At 37.2% G+C, this 26,799-nt stretch overlaps 1 protein-coding gene across 1 annotated transcript in view; it reads left to right on the top strand.

Annotated features, from left to right (window-relative positions):
- The window catches only part of ME1 (malic enzyme 1), a 189,471-nt gene that overhangs the window by 9,264 nt on the left and 153,408 nt on the right, over window positions 1-26,799 (top strand). The window contains exons 2-3 of the mRNA XM_011282499.4: window positions 18,198-18,331; window positions 22,381-22,530. Of these exons, the coding sequence (XP_011280801.3) occupies window positions 18,198-18,331; window positions 22,381-22,530 (284 nt within the window). The remainder of the gene's footprint in view (window positions 1-18,197; window positions 18,332-22,380; window positions 22,531-26,799) is intronic.

Below are 26,799 nucleotides of genomic sequence, written 5' to 3'. Positions count from 1 at the left end.
AGAGGTTAAGACTGACATTTCCCAATCTTCATAGGAACATGTAGGTGAGAGATTGTAATGATCTAATTAATTTTGCTTGTAGCTCTTGCCATTTTCTGGTAATAGATCTCTTTTAATTTCTGTGTTTAGACCATTTACATTTAATGGAATTATTGATATGTTTGGATTTCTGTCTACTATTTTATTATTAGGTGTTTATTCCCTCTGTTTTTCATCTCTTTATTTCTCCCTTTCCTGTTTGAATATTTTATTCCATTTTATCTTTGACTTTTTGACAATATCTTTTTATAGGCTGGTTTTGGTACTTTCTGTAAGAATTATACTATATGGGAGCGTCTGCGTGGCTCAGTCAGTCAAGCGTCCAACTTCAGCTCAGGTCATGATCTCACAGTTTGTGAGTTTGAACCCCACTTCAGGCTCTGTGCTGACAGCTCGGAGCCTGGAGCCTGCTTCAGATTCTGTGTGTGCGTCTCTCTCTGACCCTCCCCCACTCACATTCTGTCTCTGTCTCTCTCTCTCAAGAATAAATAAACGTTAAAAAAAAAATTAAAAAAAGAATTATACTATATATAATTTTTCAGTCTACTTGAAATGACCACTTTATCAGTTCAGTTGGAATGTTCATACCTTATCATCATTTGTCTAAGTACTTTCCTTTGATTATGTTTTAGTTATATCCACTTACATCTCCATACATACATTACATAAAATTTTTTAAATTGAGATATAATTGACACATAACATTAAATTAGCTTCAGGTATACAATATAATGAGTTGATATTTGTGTATATTGTGAAATGATCACCATAATAAGTCTAGCTAACATCTGCCACCATATAGTTATAAAAAATTTTCTTCTTGTGATGAGAATTTTAAAGATTTATTCTCTTAGCAACTTTGTAAATATGCAATGCAGTATTAACTATACTCACCATGCTATATGTACATTCATCCCTATGACTTATTTATTTTATGACTGTATATTTGTACTTTTTTAACACCTTCATCCATTTCCTCCACCCATCTACTTCCCACCTCTGGCAACCACCAATCTTTTTCTGTATCTATGAGCTTATTTTTTGTTTTTGTTTTTGTTTTCTTTTTAGATTCCACATATAAGTAAGATCATATACAGTGTTTGTTTTTCTCTGACTTTATTTCACTTAGCATAATGCTGTCAAGATCCATCCATGTTGTTGCAAATAGTGAGATTTCCCTCTTTTTTTTAGTATGGCCAAATTATATTTTATATATATACATATATATGTACACACACACACACACACACACACACACCACGTTTTCTTTATTCATTCATCCGTTGATGGACTTTTAGGTTGTTTCCATATCTTGGCAATTGCAAATAATGCTGTAGTGAACATGGGGGTACATATATCCTTTCCATGTTGTTTTTTTTCTTTTCCTCAGATAAAAACCCAGAGGTAGAATTGCTAGATCATATGGTAGTTCTATTTTTAATTGTTTGAGGAAACTCCATATTGTTTTCCACAGTGGATATACCTATTTACATTCCCACCAAGAGTGTGGGAGAAAAGGTTCATCAAAAACCTCCAAAAAAGGGAAACTTGGGGCACCTGGGTGGCGCAGTCGGTTAAGCCTCCGACTTCAGCCAGGTCACGATCTCGCGGTCCGTGGGTTCGAGCCCCGCGTCGGGCTCTGGGCTGATGGCTCAGAGCCTGGAGCCTGTTTCCGATTCTGTGTCTCCCTCTCTCTCTCTGCCCCTCCCCCGTTCATGCTCTGTCTCTCTCTGTCCCAAAAATAAATAAACGTTGAAAAAAAAATTAAAAAAAAAAAACAACAAAAAAGGGAAACTTTTTTCGCATATCCTCACCAATACTCGTATTTCTTGTTTTTTTGAGAATAGCCATTCAAACAGGTGTGAAGTGATATCTTGTGGTTTTGATTTGCATTTTCCTGCTGATTGCGGATACTGAGTTTCCTTTCATGTGTCTGTTGGCCATCTGTGTATCTTCTTTGGAAAAATGTCTGTTCAGATCCTTTGCCCATTTTAATTGGATTGTTTGTTTTGCTACTGAATTCTTATGAAAAATATTTTTGATGTAATAATGTAATGTTTATTATTTTGATTTTAACTGTCATACATATTTCAAAGAATTTAAGAGGGAAAGGATAATCTGTTACAGTTACCCAGATGGTTGTCATTTAGGTTATCTTCAGGTATCATTTCCTTTCTATGTAAAAAATGTCCTTTAGCATTTCTTTTAGAGCAGGTTTGCTGGAGACTGCTTGTCTTCATTTTCCTTCATCTGAGAATGTCTTTATTTCAGTTTCTTTCCTGAGGGGTATTTTCACCAGTTATAGAATTTTGGGTTGACACTTCTTTACCTTCAGCATGTTAAAAATGCCATTCTTCTTCCCTCTGGCCTCCCTTGTTTCTGAGGAGAAACTTGTAGTCATCCGAATTGCTACATATGTATGCAATGAGTAGGTTGGTTTTTCTCTGGCATCTTTAAAGATGTTTTCTTTTTTCTAGTTTTCAGCATTTTGAAATAATTTTTCTGGATTTAGATTTTTTTCGATTATCTTCTTGGGGTTTGTTGAGCTTCTTGAATTTGTAATTTTATATCTGGTGCCAAAATTGATAAATGTTTAGCCGTTATTTCTACAAATATTTTTTCTTTCTCCTCTCCTTTTGGCATTCTGTTGATAAAAATGTTAGGTTTTTTAGTATTGTCCCACAGGTCCCTGAGGCTCTGACTTTTTCTTTTCCAGTTTTTTTTCTTTGTTTTTCAGATTGGTTGATCCATCTTCAAGTTTACTGACCCTTTTCTCTTGTATCTCCATTCTGTTCTTGATCCCATCCTATGAATATTTTTAGTTATTATATTTTTCAGTTCTAAAATTTCCACTTGGTTCTTTATAGCTTTAATTTGTTCACCAAGACTGTTTTTTTCCATTCATTTCAAAAGATTTTGCCCTTATGCTTTGGGGTTTGGTTATAATAACTGTTTTTAAATCTTTGATAACTCCAGTCTCTGTGTTGTCATTGATTTTTCTTTTTCGTTTGAAAGTTAACATTTACCTGTTTCTTCATATGCTGAGTAATTTTTGCATGTATCCTGGACATTTGCATTGTAGGTTTTGGTTAAATCCCAAAGGGAATACAGTTCTTTTTAGTTTTTGTAGTCAGTCAAACTGGTTAGGTGAGTTCATAAGTTGGACCCTTGTTTTATGGATCGTGGTTCCAATATTCCATTTTCATAGCCACTTTGTAGTGCTATTTGGTTCTGTTCATCGTGTGTACTGCCCAAAGTCAGTGTAGGATCCATACAGCGGTTTATACCATAGTTTAGTTCTCATATCTTTTGTGAGACTGTTTAAGATCAGGTCTCTACATGCATAGCTCAGAGGCGAGCCCAGGAGTTCATATACAACTTTATGGGATTGTTCTCTTGAGTTCCCTTCTTTCTATGATCTCACTGATACTTTTTGTCTCCTTGAGGCCCCCTTTCCAGCACACTAGCCGGAAAACTGGACCTTTAGTTTCCTTGCTCTGTAGTATACTTCTTCTACCTGCATTTGCATTTGCATTTCTTTTAGAGCAGTTTGCATTTGCATTTAGGGCCAAGTGACTGGAAGACAAAGAAAAATGCAACAGACATTTAATCCATGATCTTGGGACCATTGCTTCTCTGGCTAAAAAGAATGATTTTCCTATCTTACAATTTTAGACATCTGCAGTGGTCATACTCCTGCCCCCCACTGTGGGATTCACAGGGGGCTGGGGCTGGAGAGAATGGAAAATAAGAATGGATTTCCCTCTTCTGTAACCTTTAAGAGCCAGCCCCCTTTCCTGATTCTTGGACCAGAAAAAGAAAGCTTTTCTTGGCATTCTTTTTGTCTGCACTCAGTTGCACTTCTAGCATTTCTGTTACTTTTTAGTCAAGGCCAGTTGATCACAGAGGGGAAAAAAAAGCCAGGCTGTACTGAAGGGCAAAACTCCAGGAAACTCACTGTTGGTTTGGTGGTACCTGGGATTCAGGTCTTCTTCCCCTGCTCCTCTGCTGCCATTTACTTTTCAGACTCTTCATATAGCTTCCTGATGCATTCTGCACAAGGTTTATAGTTAGATTCATTGGGAGAGACAAGGTAAAGTATGCTTACACCATCTTGCACAGAACCAGAACCCTCAGATTGTTATTTTTAGGAGGTGAATGTGTGAAACTCAGTCTAACTTGGTCTTAAGTTTCAGGGGGAAACATCAGAGAATATGTTTTCCAATATATATTCACATATCTTCCTCATTTCACTGGGTACATATTTGCTACAGTAATTTTGGTAATAAAGGTCATTCTGTTGAAAATGATTTATGTAAAAATAAGAACATGACATAATTTGTAAAATTTCTACAGTCTAGGGATTTTTAAGAATTCTTGGCCTTGTTGGTATTTGTATCCTTCTGTTTCTCTTCATGCTGTGATGGAGAAAATACTACAGAAATTACAAGGTTCACAATTCCTCTGAGGAGGTGGGTAGGGTTGTTATGCTGGTTTATATCATAGCTTTATCTTTTCACATACTTGCTCCTAGGACCTGGAATATAGTTAGTATTCTGTAAAAGTTTGTCAAATGGGTAAATGATGGTTAATTCTTGACCTAATGTATAGTTCTGTTTTGCCTTTCAAATATGCTTATAACTTCTCCACAAGTTACATTCTACATTGTGGGTTAAATATGCTGTTGGGTATATGTTGGAGAATCTCTTTCCTTTAGTGGGTACAGGAATGACCACTATATCATTTACGACTTGGTTTTGGTACATATAACAGCAAGAACAACAACAGTAAAAACAAGTAACAGTGATTTGGTTAGGATGTAGCTTATTTTTCTTTCACACATGAAGGAAATCAGAGGTAGACCGTCTGGGCCTGTTTGGTGGGTCACAGAGTCATCAGGAACATTGCTGCACTTCTATCTTCCAGAACACTTCATGGTCCTGACTGACTATGGGTCTTAGATAGCATTTGCACATTCCAAGATGGTTGCTGGAAGAAATGGGAGAAACACAAGAAGGGCCACCTTCCAGTGGAGTCCGCTAGCTCCCTTTAAGGAGCCTTCCCTACATCCCACACATCCCTTCCACTCACATTCATTGTTCAGAACTCATTCACAGGGCCTCTTTTATAGGGGAGTCTGGAATTTTAGTCGTTTATCTGATACATTAGCACCCAAACAATACAGCGACCTCTTAGTGCGGAAGAAGGGGAGAATAGATGTTACGGTAAACAGCAGTGTCTGCCTGTACCCAGAGCTGCCAGAAACATAAGGCTAGAGATTTAAGAAATGTAAATAAGAAGTATGGTTATATAGGTATATATTCTTGAGATTGAGATAAACGGTTCTTAATAGTTCTTAGTATTTTTAATAGCCTTACAGATTCACTGTATAACAGCAAAAATACGAAGAAGTGAAAAGTTTGTCTCCCTTTCACGTTTGTGCCCCAGCTAGCTTGTTCCCCTTTCTAAACAGTAGCTGTGGTTTCTAGCACTCAATATGTTTCCATTATACACTGGAAATATTGTATGACTTCTATTTATTTATTTACTTATTTGACAGTGAGCAAGGGAGGGGCGGGGGGGGGGAGCGGTGGACAGAGTATCTAAGGTGCTGTGATGACAGCACAGAGCCAAATGCGGGGCTTAAACTCACCAACCCTGTGAGATCATGACCTGAGCTGAAGTCCGACGCTTAACTGACTGAGTCACTCAGTAACCCTTTGTTTATATATTTTTAAGGTTAATTTTCTTGTTAAATGTTACTGCTGTAGGGCATGGCTCAGATCTGCCCTTGGTGTGGCAGCTAGGAGGTGGTGTTACAAAGACAAGTGTTGCAGTTGAGAGTATCTTTGTGAATCATGCAGGGACGAGGAAGACAGATTGAGAATCTTGAGCCCAGGTTGAACCTTCTGTCATTTGCCTGGTGCTCAGCAACTGCTTCTGAAGCCCTGTTTTCTCTTTCTTTAGTGAGCTAGCCTCGGGATGGAGATTCCTCAATGTGGTGAATAAGAAACATCATGGGTGAGCGCTGCTGACACACTTGCATTGTTTTCATGAAATGGCATCACTAGTCAGGCAAAGAACCAGGTCTTCCCGTTACTTTACCTGCCTATCAGGGATTTGCCTGCTCTGGTTCCTGCCTGTCTTCCCCAGGGTCACCTTGCATCATTCTTCCCTTAGTTGACGTTTCCTTCCTTGTACTTTCTCCGAGAAGCCAAGCTGTTCTGCACTGGGGTTTGTGCCCCTGCCGTTTCCTATACAGTCACCCTGAGTCTTTCACCTGGTCAGCTTCTGCTCTTCCGTTTCTCCTTCAGATCTCATTTTATTTTACTTTATTTTATTTTTAATGTTTTTATTTATTTTGAGAGACAAAGTACAGATGGGGGAGAGGCAGAGAGAGAGGAAGAATCCCAAGCAGGATCTGCACTGTCAGATCTCACGAACTATGAGATCATGACCTGAGCTGAAACCAAGAGTCAGATGCTTAACCTACTGAGCCACCGAGGTACTTCCAGTTCTCATTTTAGTATCACTGCTTAGTGAGCTCTTCCCTTTCAAGCCCCTAGGTTAAGTTAGATAGTAAATTTTCCCTTTTCTTTCCCTGTACTTACCACAGTGTTATTTTATAATTATTTGTGTAGCTCTTCATGTAATATCCTGTTAATCTCTAGATTGTTAGCTTCATGAGACTCTGGACCATATTTGACATAACACTGTTTCATTGGCTCTGTGCCTGCAAGCATTATAAGCATTCAGTCAACAAATATTTGGTGAAAAATCTTTGGTGAGTGTGATGATTACTTTTATGTGTCATTTTAGCTAGGCCCCTGGATGTCCCGACATTTGGTCAAATATTATTCTGGGTGTGTGTGTGAGGGTGTTTCTGGATGAGATTAACACTTGAATTGGTAGACTGAGTAAAGCAGACTTCCCTACCTAATGTGGTTGGGCCTCATCCAGTCAGCTGCGAGTCTGAATAGTACAAAAAGGCTGACCCTCTTGTGACAAAGAGGGAACCCCTCTTGCTTGAATACCTTCAAGCTAGGACATTGATTTTTTCCCCTACCTTTGGATTTGAACTAAAACACTGGCTCTTCCTGGATCTTAAGCCTGCTGGCCTTTGGACTGTAACTATACTGTCAGCTCTCCTGATTTCTCAGTCCTTTGGGCTTGGGCTAGAACTACACCATTGGCTCTCCTGGGTCTCCAACTTGCCAACTTCAGATCTGGGGACTTGTCAGCCTTCATAATTGCATGAACCAACTCATTATAGTAAATTTCTTCATATATGTGATGTTTATACACACACCCTTTCATTCTGTTTCTCTGGAGACCCTTGAGCAATTCCGTGAACTTCACAAGCTCCCATAAAGTAACTAAGAGGAGACCAAACATTTTTGAAAATCTCAACTGTGGATCTGAAGTAAGAAAGCCATCTTGTGGTGTTTCTGGGAATATCATGTTGATATGTGAGATACATCGCTTAGACACTGAAGCATAGTTCTCTGCAACAGTTCCTATCTTTTTTTTAGGTTTTTTAAAAATTCCAGTTAGCAGACATACAGTGTAATATTACTTTCAGGTGTACAATATAGTGATTCAACACTTTTATATAACAGTGTTCATCACAGCAACGCATCCCCCACCTACCTCCCCTCTGGTAACCATGTGTTTGTTCTCTATAGTTAACAGTCTGTTTTTTGGTTTGCCTCTTTCTCTCTCTCTCTCTCTGTCTTTGCTTGTTTGTTTTGTTCCTTAAATTACACACATGAATGAAATCATACAGTATTTTTCTTTCTCTGGCTGACATATTTGGCTTAGCATTTTACTCTCTAGCTCTATCCATGTTGTTGCAAATGGCAAGATTTCATTCTTTTATATGGCTGAGTAATATTCCATTTTTGACACCCCCCCCCCCACACCCACATCTTCTGTATCCATTTATCAGTCGATGAACACTTGGGCTGTTTCCATAATTTGGCTATTGTAGATAATGCTGCTATAAACATTGGGATACATATATCCCTTTGAATTAATATTTTTGAATTCTTTGGGTAAATATCTAGAAGTGCAATTGCTGGATTGTTGGGTAGTTCTATTTTTAACTTTGTGAAGAAGCTTCTTACCTGTTTTTCACAGTACCAGTGTCTGTACCAGTTTACATTCCCAGCAATAGTGCACGAGGGTCCCTTTTTCTCCGCATTTTCACAACACCTGTTATTTCTTGTGTTGTCGATTTAAGCCGTTCTGACAGGTGTCAGGTGAGATCTCGTTGTAGTTTTGATTTGCATTTCCCTGATCATAAGTGACGGTGAGCATCTTTTCATGTGTCTATTGGCCATCTGTATGTCTTTGGAAAAATGTGTATTCATATCTTCTGCCCATTTTTTAATTGGATTGAGTTTTATAAGTTGAATGTTGAATTTGAGTTTTATAACTCCTGTATATATTTTGGATACTAACCCTTTATCAGATATGTTATTTGGAAATATCTTCTCCCATTCCATAGGTTGCCTTTTGTTTTTTTGTTTCCTTTGCTGTCTGCAATAGTTCTTAAAATATTTTGTACCAAAGTCCCCTTTGGAAATTTTTATATATAATAGGCTTTGTGTTAGGTAATGTTGCTCAACTGTAGGCTAATGTAAGTGTTCTAAGCACATTTAAGGTAGGTTAAGCTAAGTTATAATGTTTGGTAGGTTAGATGTATTAAACGCATTTTTGACTTAATGGTATTTTCAATTTATGATGGGTTTGTCAGGGTACAACCCTGTTGTAAAACTTATTGAGACCCTGATCCATCTTGACATTTTATTAGGTACTATTCAAATATGAATATCACAGTTCCTGTTCACCAGAAGCACTTAGACCTTGGGCAGGGTAAAACAGTGCTTCAGCAGAAATAATGGAGTGTGGAGTTCCATGATAGAAGTACATGATGTTATGGGAGTACATTGGAGGACATCTCATAATCCAGAGAGGAGGAGGAAAAGCCTTCTTGAAGATCGTCATCATTCAGGATAGGCAAGGGACATTTACAAATTTATGTGTAATTTAATTGGTAATGTGTTGAATTGCCATCTAATTTTTATACTCTGTAGAATCTTTGATTAGCTCAAGGAATTAAGAAATCAAACAAAGGGGTGCCTGGGTGGCTCAGGTCATGATCTCATGGTTCATGAGATTGAGCCCCATATCGAGTTCTATGCTGACAGCATGGAGTCTGCTTGGGATTCTCTCTCTCTCTCTCTCTCTCTCTCTCTCTCTCTCTCTCTCTCTCTCTCTCTCTCCACCCCTCCCTTACACATACACTCTCTTTCAAAATAAATTAATAAACATTTAAAAATAGATAAACCAAACAAAGGCACAATAGATGATTACCTTGCAATCCTGATGTTCTGGTTCACTATATGAATAATCACTACACATACTATCATAGGCATACCTGGAGGATTTTGTATAGGTCACATATATTACACTTTTTAGAATAGTGTAAATGTGCATGTGATTACTAGGGACTCTACTGGCAATAGGTATTACCCATTTGGTTTGGATTATTCATACACAGTTCCATCAAAGATCTGAGATCTGGCTTTTTTTTCTTTTTTTTTTTCTGAAATCATTTGTGTTCATTTGTAGTTTCAGTAATTTACTAAGAATTACCAGTCTGGTTACTTACCAGGTACTTTTACTGGTTTGGTGACTTTGTGAAATTTACCTTAAACCTTCCTTGGGGACAACAGCACTCCATCTTGCTGAAAGAATTTTAAAATCTTTTTTTTTTTTTTTAATGTTTACTTATTTATTTTGAGAGAGAGAGAGAGAGAGAGAATGCGAATGTGTGTGTGTGTGTGTGTGTGCATGTGTGGGGAAGGGGCAGAGAGAGGGAGAGAGAAAGAATCCCAAGCAGGCTGTGTGTTGTCAGTGCAGAGCCCTGTGTGGGGCTTGATGACATCAACTGTGAGATCATGACCTGTGCCGAAATCAAGAGTCTGACACTTAACAGACTGAGCCACCCAGGTGCCCCAAGTTTTTAAATCTTACTAATGATTGTAAGAGCTATGTTTGGAAAATATAGTATTGCTACTGATGGTTACTAATTTCTCGGCCTTACAAGGAATCTGTAGGAACTGGGTTTTAAGTGAGAAATACTTAAACTATTTAGTTAAACCTCTCATCCAATATTTTAAAAATCCATTGGCACAAATCAAAGCCACACTGATACTACCTCACACCAGTCAGAGTGGCTAAAAGGAACAAATCAGGAAACTACAGATGCTGGCAAAGATGTGGAGAAACGGGAACCCTCTTACACTGTTGGTGGGAATGCAAACTGGTGCGGCCGCTCTGGAAAACAGTGTGGAGGTTCCTCAGAAAATTAAAAACAGAACTTCCCTGTGACCCAGTAATAGCACTGCTAGAAATTTACCCAAGGGATACAGGAGTGCTGATGCATAGGGGCACTTGTACCTCAATGTTTATAGCAGCACTTCCAATAATAGCCAATTTATGGAAAGAGGAATGGATAAAGAAGATGTGGTTTATATATTCAATGGAATACTACTTGGCAATGAGAAAGAATGAAATTGTGCCATTTGCGGCAATGTGGATAGAACTAGAAGGTATTATGCTGAGTGAAATAAGTCCATCAGAGAAGGACAGATCTCAAATGTTTCCACTCGTGTGGAACTTGAGAAATTTAACAGAAGACCATGGGGAAAGGAAAGGGGAAAAAAATAGTTTCTAACAGAGAGGGAGGGAGGCAAACCACAAAAGACTCTTAAATACAGAGAACAAACTGATGGTGGATTGGGGGGTGGGGGAGAGGGGAAAAATGGGTGATGGGCATTGAAGAGGGCAATTGTTGGGATGAGTGCTGGGTGTTGTTATGTAAGCAGTGAACCACGGGAATCTACCCCAAAAAACAAGAGCACACTTCACACACTGTATGTTAGCCAATTTGACAATAAATTATATTCATAAAAAAGTAAATGAAAATCCACTGGCTCTCTTAGGTAGAGGTGTTCTTTCTTTTTATTAATTAAGCAAATGTGTCACTTAAACTACAAAATAGTTATACTTGCTTATATCCTAAAATACGTAGATGAAATGAATTTTAGGTGTTATGGTTATGGTATTTTGCTGTAAATTTTAGGTAATGAAACCAAATGTTTTTTTTTAAAGAAGCTGTTGTTAATATATTATTGGTTGTAGCTAATTGATTTTATGCCTCTTAAAGCAGATGATCATGAGAGACTTTAGTTGCACAGATGAATGCATTCAAAATAATCATTTAAAAACTTGCCTTGGAAATGTGTATTCTATCTGGCTGGTGGGTTTTGAAGAAATAAGGTTGTGTACCACCAAAAAAATTCTAGAAGTCATTATCTATGTTTTCAATTAGAATTAAATAGATCAATATCAAAGAGCAGTATTTGGCACTATGGAAGATCTGGGGGAAGAAACCATTCAGTAGAATGTGTCCAGGACAAATTAGTATCACTTCTCTTTCTGTAGTTATAAAATATGCATATAAACTATGTTAATACATCGTTGAAAATATTGACATATAAAGGTACAGCTCACTTTGATCTCTTTATTTCAGAATAATAAATAATAAAAACAAACCTTACAATGAATACATTTTATAATGAATTATACATAAATAGATTACTTAAAGATATTTGTGATTTAGACAGTGTTTTCCTTTTTGCCATTTTGCTTGATTACTTTGAGTCCTTATTCAGGGAAAAAAACAAGGCAAATTACTGAAGCTCAAACATTAAAGATGGTTAGTGCAGAATTCAGAATGTATCTTTTCTGTTTTTATGGTAATTGTTTCTGATAAATTACTTAGGAAAAAGTTTCTTTCTCAGTTACCATGCAAGCACAGTTTTTAATAGAAGTCTCTTGTTATGCCAGGAATTTTGTTTTCATTTCTGCTTGATGGTCTCAGTTTTCTCAAGAAGATATACATAGATCAATTAGTAGAGTCCAGAAGAATAGTTGTCCTGTGTGCTATCCTCAGCAGTGAAACAGCATACCATTCTGCTGTCTAGGGATCTAGTCCAAAAGGTTTTTTAGGGAGTGGTGAAAGTAAAAGAAGGACAGAAAATGAGAAAACCAGGGTTGAACCTTGGGTGTATGAGAACGCTATTAGGGAATTAGAATTATAGGTGGTCTGGAAACCTAATACAGGTATAGACGTCTAAACTTTTTAACTACATGAAAGACTCAGTAGAAAGCAAATGGAAGTTAGAAGCTGCATGCATACTTGGGATACACTGTCCTTTGTTGGATAGGCCCCACAGCATAACCCTAAGGTAAAAATTCTTTGAAACAGATACTTGTTACATCAGCTTTTAATAAGGAGAATGCATTAAGATAGTGTTTCACTGTATTAAGCTAGCGTTTAATAAGGAGAATGTGTTAAGCTACTGTTTGTAATTTCTACAAAATATATATGAATATGTCTCTGTTAGTACGAAAAAATGAAACTTAGAGCCAGGATTATTAAATGGTTCAGAATTCCACTTAACCATTTGCTGTATACTTTCTGGGAAGCCGCAGGTTGGTAGGAATCACCTTGATGTGTCATTCTTAAAAACTGTGGTTTAAACAAAATCATGCCATATATATTTTTGAATTTTCAGTGATTTTAAGGTTTAAGTTTGCTTATGTGTTAACTTTTTTTTTAATTCATAAAGATCAGTAATAGAATATGAACCCAATCATAGGACTTTAACCTGGACCAGTTCCCAAATTTTTAAGCCGTAGTTTTTTTGCTTTGTTTTGTTTTTGGTTGTTGTTTTTTCAGAGTCAAATTGACACTATTATGCCATAGAATATTTGGTTAACAGCATATGGGGGGTTGTAGTTACTAAACATGAAAGAATATCAGAAGATAGCCAGATGGCATTGTCATTCACATGGCATGCAATATGGGAGACCTGTTAGGTCAGACCGACATTGGAAAATTTATGTAAAAAGACTGGCTAATATACCAATAAATGACCAAGTGCCGTTTTTAAGTGAACACAGGAGAATATGTTAGTGCTTCTGATTATAAGTCTTATTCTCATAATATTGATAATTTTTATTCTTGGTTTGGAGGCATATTTTCAAGGTGTAATATTCAGAAATTTACTGATTCTTTACATATGTTCATGTATTTTTGAGGCTCAGTTTTACTCTAGCTTTTTTCCCATTTTTAACTTACAAATTTTTCATTTTGAGCAAGAGAAAAATTTATTGAATTTTTCTTTTTTTTTCAATTACATTACTGTACATAATTCTGTTTAGAAAAAAATTTTTTAATGTTTATTCATTTTTGAGAGAGAGAGAGAGAAAGAGAGAGAGAGAAAGTATGAGCAGGGAAGGGGCTGAGAGAGAGGGAGACACAGAATCCAAAGCAGGCTCCAGGCTCTGAGCTGTCAGCACAGAGCCTGATGTGGGGCTCAAACTCACGAACCGTGAGATCATGACCTGAGCCAAAGTCTGACACTTAACAGACTGAGCCACCGAGGCGCCCCTACATAATTCTGTTTTATTCTGAAGAGTTATTCATGACATTATGTTTTTTTTTTATTAAATTTTTTTTAACGTTTATTTATTTTTGAGACAGGGAGAGACAGAGCATGAACAGGGGAGGGTCAGAGAGAGAGAGGGAGACACAGAATCTGAAACAGGCTCCAGGCTCTGAGCTGTCAGCACAGAGCCCGACGCGGGGCTCGAACTCACGGACCGTGAGATCATGACCTGAGCCGAAGTCGGATGCTTAACCGACTGAGCCACCCAGGCACCCCTCATGACATTATGTTTTAAAGGATCAGTCTTCCCAGATATTTCTTTAACAGGTGAAGTATGCTTTCCATTTTACAATTACTTTTTTTTAAAACAATATCCCTTACTGATTGCTTTTAATTTTAAACTTAATTTTACCAGAATTAATATGCTAATCAGTTTCCTCAGCAGCAGTTGTACTATTTTTTAAAATTTTAATATTTCTCAGAAGTTAAATATTTAAAGCTTTCCATTTTGTTTATGTAGCAAGTTACTGAATCCCAGTTATATCAGGTACTTTTAACATTTATTTATTTATTTTGTTTAAATTTTAATTAATTTAATTTATTTTAATTAAATTCAATTAACTTTAGTTCATATACAGTGCAATATTGGTTTCAGGAGTAGAATTCATTGATTTCTCACTCATATACAATACCCAGTGCTCATCACCACAAGTGCCCTCCCTTAATACCTATCACCCATCTAACCCATCTCCCACCCAACTCCCCTCCAGCAGCCCTCACTTTGTTCCCTATCGTTAAGAGTCTCTTTTGGTTTCTTTCCCTCTTTTCTCTCCCTGCCTCCCACCCTGCCTTTCCATGTGTTCATCTGTTTTGTTTCTTAAATTCCACATATGAGTGAAATCATGACATTTGTCTTTCTCTAATTGATTTATTTCGCTTAGCATACATTCTGTCTCCATCCGTGTTGTTGCAAACGGCAAGATTTCATTCTTTTTGGTGGCTGAGTAATATTCCATTGTCTGTGCGTGTGTGTGTGTGTGTACATATATACATACCACATCTTCTTTATCCATTCATCAGTGGGTGGACAGTTGGATTTGCCATAGTTCAACTATTGTTGATAATACTGCTGTAAACATTGGGGTGCATGTAACTCTTTGCATCTGTATTTTTTTCTATTTTTAATTTCTTGAGGAACCTCCATACTGAGTGGCGGCACCAATTTGCATTCCCACCAACAGTGTAAGAGGGTTCCCCTTTCTCCACATCCTCGCCAGCACCTCTTGTTTCTTGTGTTGTTAATTTTAGCCATTTGGACAGATGTGAGGTGGTTATCCTGTTGTGGTTTTGATTTGTATTTCCCTGATAATGAGTGATGTTGAGCATCTTTTCATGTGTCTTTTAGCCATCTGGATGTCTTCTTTGGAAATGTATCCATGTTTTATGCCCATTTCTTAACAGGGCTGTTTGATTTTGGGGTGTTGAGTTTGATATGTTCTTTACACTAACCCTTTATCAGATATATCATTTGCAAATATCTTCTCCCATTCTGTAGGCTGCCTTTTAGTTTTGTTGATTGTTTCCTTTGCTGTGCAGAAGCTTTTTATCTTGATGAAGTCCCAATTGAGTTCATGTTTGCTTTTGTTTCTCTTCCCTTGTCTGGTAAGATTTTCTCTGGTTGAGGTCAAAGAGTTTGCTACCTGTGTTCTCCTCTAGGATTTTGATGGTTTCCTATTTCACACTTAAGTCTTTCATCCATTTTGAGTGTATTTTTGTGTATGGTGTAAGCAGTGGTCTAGTTTCATTCTTTGGCATGTCACCGTCCAGTTTTCTCAACATCATTTGTTGAAGAGACTTTTTTCCATTGGATATTCTTTCCTGCTTTGTCAAAGATTAGTTGACCATATATTTGTGGGTCCATTTCTGAGTTTTCTGTTTCATTTCATTGATGTATGTGTCTGTTTTTGTGTCAGTTCCATACTGTTTTGATGACTACACCTTTGTAATATATCTTGAAATCCGGAATTGTGATGCCTCCAGTTTCACTTTCCTTTTTCAGGATTGCTTTGGCTATTTGGGGTCTTTTGTGGTTCTATACAAATTTTAGGCTTGTATGTTCTAGCTCTCTGAAAAATGCTAGTGGTATTTATTTTTATTTTTATTTTTATTTTCTTGTTTAATTTTGAGAGAGAGAAACAGAGCACAAGCAGGAAAGGGACAGAGACAGAGGGAGACACAGAATCTGAAGCAGGCTCCAGGCTATGAGCTGTCAGCACAGAGCCCTATGTGGGGCTCAAACCCACGAACCATGAGATGGTGACCTGAGCTGAAGTCAGACGCTCAACCAACTGAGTCACTGAGGCACCCTGCTGGTGGTATTTTGATAGGGATTGCATTAAATGTGTAGATTCCTTTGGTAGTCTGGACATTTTAACAATATTTGTTCTGCCAATCCATGAGCATGGAATGCTTTTCCATTTCTTTGCATCTTCTTCAGTTTCTTTCATAAGTCTTGTATGGTTTTCAGAGTACAGATCTTTTACTCTTTGGTTAGGTTTATTCCTAGATATCTTACTGTTTTTGGTGCAGTTGGAAATGGGATCAATTCTTTGATTTCTTTCTCTGCTGCTTTGTTATTGGTATATAGAAGTGCAACAGATTTCTGCTCATTGATTTTATATCCTCGGACCTTGCTAATTCATGTGTTAGTTCTAGGTACTTTTCTAAGCACTAAAAATGGAGCAGTGGAAAAGAAAAAAAAAACCCAGACAAAATACTGACCTCATGGTTTTGCATTGTGGTTGGAGACACAAACCACTGATAAAAAAGCAAATGGCATGCAGAAGGTTCTAGCAATACCACGAGTGTCTCCTGGTGCCTACTGGAACTCCTAGGCAAAGGACTGACAGGCTGCACTGTCTGCTGTTCTCTAGGCATCCAGGAGAGAGTGGTTGGGCCAGCCACAGCTGAACACTATGGATTATCATTAGGAAAGGGCCCATCGAGCTCCTGGGGAACAGAACAGCTCCAGAGGACCCCCAGCTGAACTTGTAACAATGGGGCATTTGCAGTCATAAGAGTGGCTGCTAGTGGAGAAAAATATCTGGAAACTGGACACCACCTGTGCTGATAGCACTTGGGAGACCTTCTGCTGAGAAGTCAAGATTGTATACAGCTTCTCATTCTGGAGGTTCTGGAGCCATCACTCCCAGCTAGCCCTTGTAGGCATCTTAGAGTGCTCCACTATGTGTCATTCAGTGGACTAATCTATTTGACTTTCTTCAGTCTGTTCCCTGACCCAGAAGTTTAATTAAACATAAGGCTTTTTCATCAGTGACATGAATAAATGGGCCTATTAATATAAAAAGTAAGAAGAAAGAAAGAGTTGCTCATCTGTTGACCTCCTTCACCTACTTTCTGAGGTTCAATGTGTTCATTTCTCAACAGTCAGGGTCTGTCATCTACCTCTGGGGTGAACCAAATTGTCTTTTCCCCTGAGTAATAAACCTTCTAAAGACTTAGGAATCACTGTTCTACCATTGCAAGAAACTTTCAGGGGCAGAGGAGGATGGCTGTAGAATCACCCATTACAAGGTCAGTGGACACATGTCTACCCATCCAAGCTGTCTTAAGAAGCGTCAGTAATGGTCGTAATGAGTGAACCCAACCATCATCATTTTGGTGCACTTTTGCCAGACCCAGAGAAACAGTTGTCAGTCTAGTCAAAGAAGTGTTTTGGGCTTCGGTAGCCCCAGGAGGAGTCATCTCCAGGGGAATGGCTCATCCCATTCTTCCAGATTAATGACTACTGGGGTTTCTCTGCTACTACTTCCCCTCTTATTATATTCCAGCAAATCTCTTCAGTCCATTCTGGGTTTTTGTATCAGCCCATCAGTTATATTTTGTTACTTATTTTTGAGCTTCATGTTTTTTACAGTCAGTGTTCATGTAAACAGATAACATAGTATAAAATAATAGGGTTCTAATGGACATACTGGCTGAGTCTGGAGAGGCTTTAGAGAGGCATTAGAGAGGAGGGAGCATTTAAGGTCAGGCTTGAAGGACAGAGAAGCAGAGAAAAATTTTTGTCCGTGGTGTCATGAAAGAATAAAAGGGTGTGGTATGTTTAGGCAATGGTGAGAAAGTTTGTGTAGCTAGAAATGTAATAAGAACAGTAAGAGATAGTTTGGGGGAGCAGTGTTGGGTGTCTCAATTATATATAAGGCATTTCCTGATCTATTTTATAGGTTGAGGAACAGCAGGTCATAGGTGGTTCATAATTTTAAACTGTTCATAATTTAAAAATCTCTTGTAACTCCTATTCATTTATATATTTAATGACAGTAATAGTATTTATGTCTTTCATTTGCGTATCTTCACATCATTTTCTCCATTACCTAATTTCAAACCTCAAATATGAATGACACAGACCTGAAAATATTATAGTACTCTAATATATAAAGATGAGGAAACTGAGGTATTGAGAGATTACACAGTTGGATGGCCTTGTTTAGGCAATACCAGATGTTCTGATTTTTAATTCCATATATTGGATTTTAAGTGTGTGTACATCTATAGTTTTTGGTTATTATTCCCTTTAAATTACTGTTTGTTTGTTTTTTTCCTCCATAGGACTTGGCTTTTACCCTGGAAGAGAGACAACAATTGAATATTCATGGATTGTTGCCACCTTGCTTCATCAGTCAGGATATCCAGGTTCTTAGAGTAATTAAAAATTTTGAGCGTCTGACCTCTGACTTTGACAGGTAACATATTCCTGAAGATGATTTTTATGTTTCTCTTAGGCAGTTGTCTATTTTTTTATTGGATGAGGAAGTTAAAATATTTAGTGATTTGGACAGAGTAGTCAAGTTTGAGAAGAATTTGCCTAGAAATACAATGATGTTTTTAAAAAAAATTACCTTCAGTAGCAGCATTTGAATAATATAAAATTTTCTTTTCTAAACTATATCCTCAGACCACTTTTCTCTTGTGATCAAATGGTTGCTATAAAGGTGAATTATCAGGAAATGCTATTCTAAAATATATGTATTTTTTATTTTGAGATAGAGTGTGAGCAGGGGAGGGGCAGAGAGAGAGGGGACAGAATATCTGAAGCAGGTTGTGAGCTGTCAGCACAGAGCCCGACAGGGGGCTCAAACTCATGAGCCGTGAGATCATGACCTGAGCTGAATCGGATGTTTCATTGACTGAGCCACCCAGGCACCCCAGGAAATGCCATTCTAGACAGAGCAAAACAGGTCATAGTGGCTTTTAGTCAGACTTTAAGTTCATTGTAGATAAAAGCATACTTTTTCAACTTCCAAGCTTGGTTCTAACACTACTGCAGATTTGGGTCACTTACTTTTAGAATTCAGTTTCTGTGTCTGCACAAAGGTGAAAGTAATGTTTTCCCTACCTTTGGAATTAGAGAGCCCTTGGTTGGAATTCTGGCTGTATTTTATGAGCAGTGGGGCCTTGAGCAAGTTGCTGCAGCCACTGCCATGACCACTGTACATGCCTGGCCCTGTGCTTTTGATCTGGCCCTTTCTTAATAAGGTGCTGAAACCCTCCAAACTTCAGGTTTTTCATTTGTGGATTAAAAGAAGTGACAGTTCTTTGAAAATATTGCTGCAAAGGTTAGAAGAGGTAGCAGACCAGTACCTAGTAAGTATTTGTATTAGGGTTCTCCAGAGAAAAAGTACTAACATATATACAACATACATAACCTGCTGGTTCTATATAGATTGATTGATTGATTGATTGATTGATTGATTTTAAGGAATTGGCTCACACGATTATGGAGCCGAGGTAAGTCCTAAATCCATAGGCTGACTGGCAGGCTGGAAACCAAGGGGAGAGTTGCGGTTCGAATCCAAAGGCAGTCTTTGGCAGGATTCCTTTCTGTCATGGGGTTGAAGAGATTAATAATAATAATAATGAAGTAGCAGTCCAATTTCCCTTTGATAGTCAGGATCAATCACCCCATCCCAACCCACCCCAAAAGAAAAGTAATTCTTTTCTTTGCTTGTTGATTCAGAGGCATATGGTGCCCAGAGTGGCTAGCAGTGGTTTTAACTTCCAGTTCAGTGAAATCATTGTCTCCTGGTAGAAACATTCCTCCCTTTGGAACTAAGACTTCTAGGCCAGCAGAGCATAAGTTCACAGGGACAGGAAGCAGAAATTTTGTTAGTCACCGGAATGGGGGGGGGGGGTCATAGTGGTGCCACTTTTATTTCCATCCTTTGGTTCGTTGACCTGTGAATCCTGGCTATAGGAGAAATAGCACCATATATTGGACACTGATTCAGAGTATAGCTAGCATTCTGGAGAACCTTGCCCCAGCTTTGCAAGGTGTTGCCACCTACCTCGTACTGTAACTGAGTCACCAGAAGGCCATTCTACCATTCTGTCAAGCCAGCTGCTTCAGGATGGTGGGAAACATGGCAAGACTAGTGAATTCCAAGAACATGGGCCCATTGCCACATTTCATTTGCTGTCATTTGAAGTAAGTTCCTTGATTAAAAGAAATATTGTGTGGAATACCATAGTGGTGTTTAAAGCATTCTATAAATCTGTGGATTGTAGTTTAGCCAGAGGTATTCTGTGCAGAGAAGGCAAATTTGTATCCATAGTAAGTGCCTATTCCAGTTAAAAAAAAAAATAAAGCACCACCCCTCCATGATGGAAGCAGTCCAGTGTAATCAGCTTGCTGCCATGTAGCTTGCTGGTCATCCCTTGGGAACGGTGCCATATCAGGTGCCCAGCATTGGTCTCTTCTGCTGGCGCATGGGGTACTCAGCAGTGTCTGTAGTTAGATTGGTCTGGTGAGTGGAAGTTCATGTTGCTGAGCCCATGGATAACCTCTATCACTGCCATGACTACTTTTCATAAGCCCATGAGCTTCCCAGGGGCAGCTGAGGAAGGAAGCTGATCCATTTGCCTAATGTGTATGTTTGCTGTTTCTTGAACTCCTTTACAATCTCTTTCATTTGTTCTGTTAGTCTTTCCTTCAGACTCAAATGTTTTTACTTTACATTCTTTTCCTGGGCCATTTACCTCTACCGTGTAAGAGCTAGTCACGTTCATGTTTTTACCATAGACTGTTCCTCAAGTATTTATTGAACATCGGCTCAGTGTCAGGTGCTCTTTCAGACATTAGGATTATAGACAATGATCTCTGCCCTCATGGAACTTAGGTAAATTGTTTTAAAAAATTATTAAATACTAAATAGTAAAATAATAAATTAGTATGCTAGAAATTGACAGGTGCTAATGGAAAAAAATAGGATAAGAGGGGCTGAGAATATTGAGGGATGGTATGGTTAGTTTGCATTATTATATTGTCATATTGATCAGGATAGACTTCATTGAGAAGATGACTTATGAGTGAATAATCAAAGGCAGTGAGGTGATTAGCCATGAGGAAATCTGGGAAACAGTGTTCTTCACCTGGTATGTTCCAGGATCAGCAGGGAGACTTATGTCTGGATCAGAATGAGCTTAGGGAATATGGTAGATTGGGAGGGGAAGTTAGCAAGGTAATGGAGGACAGTTTCCGAATGGCTTTGAAGGCCACTATAGGACTTTGGTGTTATTCTGAGTGAAATGGGGAGCCATTCAAGGTTTTAAGTAGATCAACAAGACCTGATCTATTTTTCAAGAAGATTGTCTGCAACGTTGTGAATAGAATGTAGACTGGAAGAATATTTAGGAGACTATTACAATAATAATAATTATTAATACAAGAGATTAGACCCAGGATGGTAGCAATGAAGGTGTGTAGATTTTGGGAATATATTAAGGGTAAAGCCAACTTAAGTTCCTAATATATCAGAGATGAGTGTTAGCTTTCAGAGAAGAGGAGGAAGCAGCAACGAAACAGGAAAGGAATAACCAGTAAGACAGGAAGAAAACCAAGAACAGTATCATGGCCCAGAAGTCAAGTAAAAAGAGTATATTGAGCTCTAAGGAAAGACACCTGTGTCAAATATTTTGACGGGTAAAATAAAATGAGGTCTGAGAATTGATCACTGATTCAGCAGTGATGATTTCCACATAACTAAATCAGTTTTAGCTTGGCCGAAAGTCATCATCTTCAAATGTTACGGGGGTTGGTGTAACCCATCTGTTTGCCAAACATTAGAATCCTTGTATCTCTGGCTCCAAATTTTGTGCATTTTCAAGTTTTCTGGTGAATGAAAATGAACCTAAAAAGTATGGTAAGACTGTTAAGTTCAATTTTGCAAGACTATTTTAAGTTGTACTCAGCGGTTTGGGTGTTATTCTATGAATTCTCGAAGGTTACAGGTAACATAATAAGGCTAGTGTTTAGAAAGGTAACTCTGGGTTAGAAATACCTCTAGAAAGAAAAAGGACATTTGATAAAATGATAAGAAAAGTCTCTTGAACTTGCCTACCTTAGTAATTTTTAGAGTCACTGCTTATTCCTTATTGTCTACTTTTCATTTCCCTTGGTTATTCAGTACTACAAGTTAAAAGATGAAGTCTATTTACTTAATATTTAAATTCTATCTATAGTGGCATTTTCATTTTAAAATAGGGATAAAATCTTTCCAGGTATTAAATAAACCTGCTGTTTCAGCAATGATTTTAATGTTTGAATAAACCTCACTCAGGTTCATGGTTCTTCATTCTTTGAGGTGTTTAAGAATATTTCTAAAGTCCTTTTTGATCAGATGTTTTCTTTATGACCTAAAAAGTACTTAATACTTTGTTGAAAAATGGTTAAAAATCTAAGCAGCTATTTCATGATTTGTTGGAATATAGATCTCATTATGTCCAATTTCCACAGGTATCTTCTCTTAATGGATCTTCAAGATAGAAATGAAAAACTCTTTTACAGAGTGCTAATGTCTGACATTGAGAAATTCATGCCTATTGTCTATACCCCCACTGTGGGTCTGGCTTGCCAGCAATATAGTTTAGCATTTCGGAAGCCAAGGTATGTAAACTTTCATTTTAAAAACACTTGAGTCTTTATTTTTTTGTAAAGTTTTTATAATAATTAAGAAATTATTGAATGGAAGTTAATTTTGGAAAAATTGAAATCAAATTTCATTTAAAAGAACGTCAGATATAAATATGTGTAAACATTAAAAAATATAGTATTATTTTTCTAGATTTAAGATCATGGGAAAGCATTATAAGCCAATTTAGGTTTCCTTTTATAGACAATAAATGAACTTGTTTTTTATTTGGGAAGAAAGTAATTGACCATAATTAAGCTTGACTTTGAAATGTTAATTAACACTATTTTCTATACATATTAGAAGTTAAAACAAGGATTCCAAATTTTTCTGAAAATGAATACATTTTCTAAATTAAGAGTTGGCATTAAAGTAGCTCTTTAAAAAAAATAAAGTAGCTCTTTTGTTGATTTTCCTTAAGTGAAATATTAGTCACTTTTAAGTTGTGTAAAATATAGAATATAATTTTTCTAAATCCAGAGCTTTATTTTATTAATTATATTACTTTAAATACTTTGAAGCAGGACGCATTTGAAATAAATAATAAATAATACTTTTAACAGCAGCAAAATCAAAAGCTCAAGTTGAATATATTTATGCTTCAGAACTTATAGCTCTGAATTTAAAGATAAAAAATGTTTGTAAGTTTATACCACGAGTAAAAAAGCTTATTAAAAGAACTGCCAATGGGGCGCCTGGGTGGCTCAGTCGGTTAAGCGTCCGACTTCAGCTCAGGTCACGATTTCGCGGTCCGTGAGTTCGAGCCCCGTGTCAGGCTCTGGGCTGATGGCTCAGAGCCTGGAGCCTGTTTCCGATTCTGTGTCTCCCTCTCTCTCTGCCCCTCCCCCGTTCATGCTCTGTCTCTCTCTGTCTCAAAAATAAATAAAAAACGTTAAAAAAAAATTAAAAAAAAAAAAAAAAGAACTGCCATTGAAAGGAGTATTCCAAAGGTAATATCTGAAACTTAGATTGAATATGTGGATTTCCCATAGATAATATTGGTAATATTTAACACACTTGTGTCATGTTATTCTTTGTATAAAGAAAAGAATTGACCCCATCATCCCTTGTATAAGGAAAATAATTAGATAAATATCTGTAGATGGTCTGTTAAGTTACATTAATAGCATATATCTATATTGCATTTATAAAACAGCTGTATTAACAGTGGATACATATTTTATTAATAGAGCAAGAGTTAGAATTTAGCTGGTAATTGTATTGTGAAGAATAATTTTGGGGGGTATAGAAGTATATTTATTTTTTAATCATACAAACAATATATCTTCATTATTGAAAAAATGAGAAAATACAAATATGCAGAAGGGAGAAATGCTTTGGAAATACCTAATGTCATTATACCAGAAAACCTTTAAATTCACACAAATATATACTGTTTTCCTTACACAAAGATCATACTATATAAGCTCTTCCTTATCTGTCTTCTCTCAGTGACATGAACATCTCTCCATGTCTATAAAGTGTGTTTCTAAAAATAGTCTTCATAAAAGCCTAAGTGTGTAACATTCGGCTGTTTTAAAATGTAATTTAAGCATATTTTTTGAAATTGTAACTGTTTGGGATATACTGAGAAATGCTAACTATAAGAGATGTAGAGGAGCATAACTCAAAGGATTTGGGTTGAAGTTGACATAGAAGTCCCAATAGCAACAATTACTTTTTGTGCATTTAGTATACATTAGATGATTTTCTAAGGGCTGAGCATACATTGGTACACCTATAAATCTAAGAGCAGAAAAGATAGGGAGATAAAAAATAAGTGAACTGTCTAGGATGTTGGAAGGTAATAAATATTAGACAAACTAGGGCAGGAAAAGGGCATTTGGAGCGTCCATCGCTCAGTGGGGGGGTAGTTGCACCTTTAAATAAAGTGGACAGTGTAGGGCCTCATTGGAAAATGATACCATAGTAGTGAGGGGGGCAGTCATGTAGATATAAAAGGAAACATGTGCCAGGCCCTAAGTGGGAACATGCCTGGGGACAAGGAGTAGCATAGAGGCCAGTGCGCTGGTGATGTGAGAGAGAGGAGAGTGGTAGGTGAAGTCACTAGTATAACATAAATGAGAGAGCACAGAACCTGTAGTTTCTTGGAGGCTAAAGAACATTAGCTTTTACTAGTAGTCGAATGGATAGAAGAACCAGATGGCCTGGGTAGCAGGCTATTGTAAACCCAGTGAGAGAGGATGGTGTCCAGATTAGGCCAGCATTACAGTCAGGGGTGATGGAATTACTCTGCATAGATCAAGAAAGTCATGAGGGTTTCCTGTTGGATTGGAGGCTTCCTAGAGCAGTGGTTAGAAGTGGGCTCTGGAGTAGATTGCCTATATTTTCGTACTTGGTTTTGCTACTTGTTTTAGTCTTGAATACCTTATTTATCCTTTGTGTGTCTTAGTTTCCACCTCTGTGACATGGGGATTAAGCTGCAGCCCACCATCCTTTATCTACATTTAAAAAATTTAAATTTGGGATAAAACCTGATGTGTCTGAACCCATTTGGTGGGAAGTGGAACTGAATTTATATAAGGGTATTTATAGTATTTATCTGACTTAGTGTTATCTGTTTTTCTTTAGAAGTATTAATATATTGATTATAGGGTGCTTGCCAGAAATAAATAAATTGATAGATTGAAGGAAGGGGAAGAGGAAGAGATGGGGCAGGAGGTAGCAGAGCATTTGTAACAAAATGCTCACAAATGTTTAATCTTGGTGGAGATATTCATCTTATTATTCTTCCAGCTTACGTACAGTATTTGAAATTTAGGTAAAGGAATGCTTTACTAACAGAGAAAGTAAAGTTCCTAAAACTATTTATATATGATATTTATATATGATCTATATATTTATATAAATATATATATAATCATATTTATATATGGTTGCTTTATGGCAGTTTCCTTTCATGTTAATTTTACTGTGTAGATCTTGCTAAACTTTTGATGATTTTGAAGTTCTTTAATGGAATCATTCTCCTGGCTTCTCTTAGGACTGTAAAGAAAGGAACCTGTTTGAAAATGTGTTATGTGGGATATATTTAGACATTGTATTTAATTGGACAGGAAACTGTTATTGTGTTTGAATAATAAAGGATCTTTCAGGCCTCATTTAGCATATAGATTATTTTTTAAAGCCAAAATTGACAAATGTCTATTTATTCTTTCTTACTGCAACAGCAAGTATTGTAAGACATTCAGAAAATGAACAGGAGGATTCCTCTTGTTACATTTACTTTGTATAATTGGGGGTAGCAATTAGGAACATAATAAGTGAAAGTTAAGAGATAATAGTATAAGTACTGACCTTAATACAATTGCAAACAGGTATATCTTTGATCTCATACTTTCTAATATATCTTAACGATATTGATGCAGGCTGGCTGGGTCCAAGGACCCAGAGGGAAGTCCCGTAGGACCAGCCAGGAGGGTTCTTGGCTTCCTGCAGGATAAAAATCAAACTTTCCAAGAGGAAGTAAAAGCAGAGTTTTTTAAGGTATGGAGAGTGTGTAGATATGGACAGAGTGTCTGGGAGACTGAGAAAGGAAGGAAGAGTGAACCTCGTCTTTGCTTGGGCCTGGAGTTTTTATTGAGGATGGTGGTCTGGTGCCCAGATCTTGTCAGTAATCCAAGAATGAAGAGTATTTAGGTATCTCCATAAGTCACTTGTGCCCTGCAGCCAGGGATCTTGAGTCAGTGGTCTTGGAAAACATTCGTGATGACCCTGCCCAGTCACTCCTTCAGTGTTATCTATTGTGCTCAAAGTCTCCAAAGAAATCATTAAATCCTTGACCTTTGCAAGGAAGACATACATTATGTGTTCTATGAGGTGTGTGTAGGGGGGTGGGGCATAGGTCCTAGCAAGAGTAGAAGCAGAAAAAAAGAGAAAAAAGTAAAGAGTGAATAAAGCAGTTTTTCATGGGCCCTTTGAGTTTCCCTGTCTCAATATGATACTTTTCTATGACTAGATATTTTTCATTTTAAATATGGCATTAAAATCTGTCTAGGTATCCAAAAATAAGTTCTTATATGAATAATTCTGCCAACATATTTTTTCCTAAGGTATGATGCTGGATTATCCATTTATTGGTCTTCTGTGGAATTTCTTTTTTCTTTGGCATAGATACTTTGGGTTTTTCAAAATGTTGTGGATAATGATTTTTAAAAATGTCGAGTTTGTTTGGATTATCTTGTTCCCATGTACCCATAACATTTTAATTCTTGCAGAATTTT

This window comes from Felis catus, chromosome B2, assembly GCF_018350175.1.
Source record: "Felis catus isolate Fca126 chromosome B2, F.catus_Fca126_mat1.0, whole genome shotgun sequence".
Taxonomy (NCBI): Eukaryota; Metazoa; Chordata; class Mammalia; order Carnivora; family Felidae; genus Felis; species Felis catus.
This window is presented reverse-complemented; position numbering and strand designations above follow the sequence as displayed.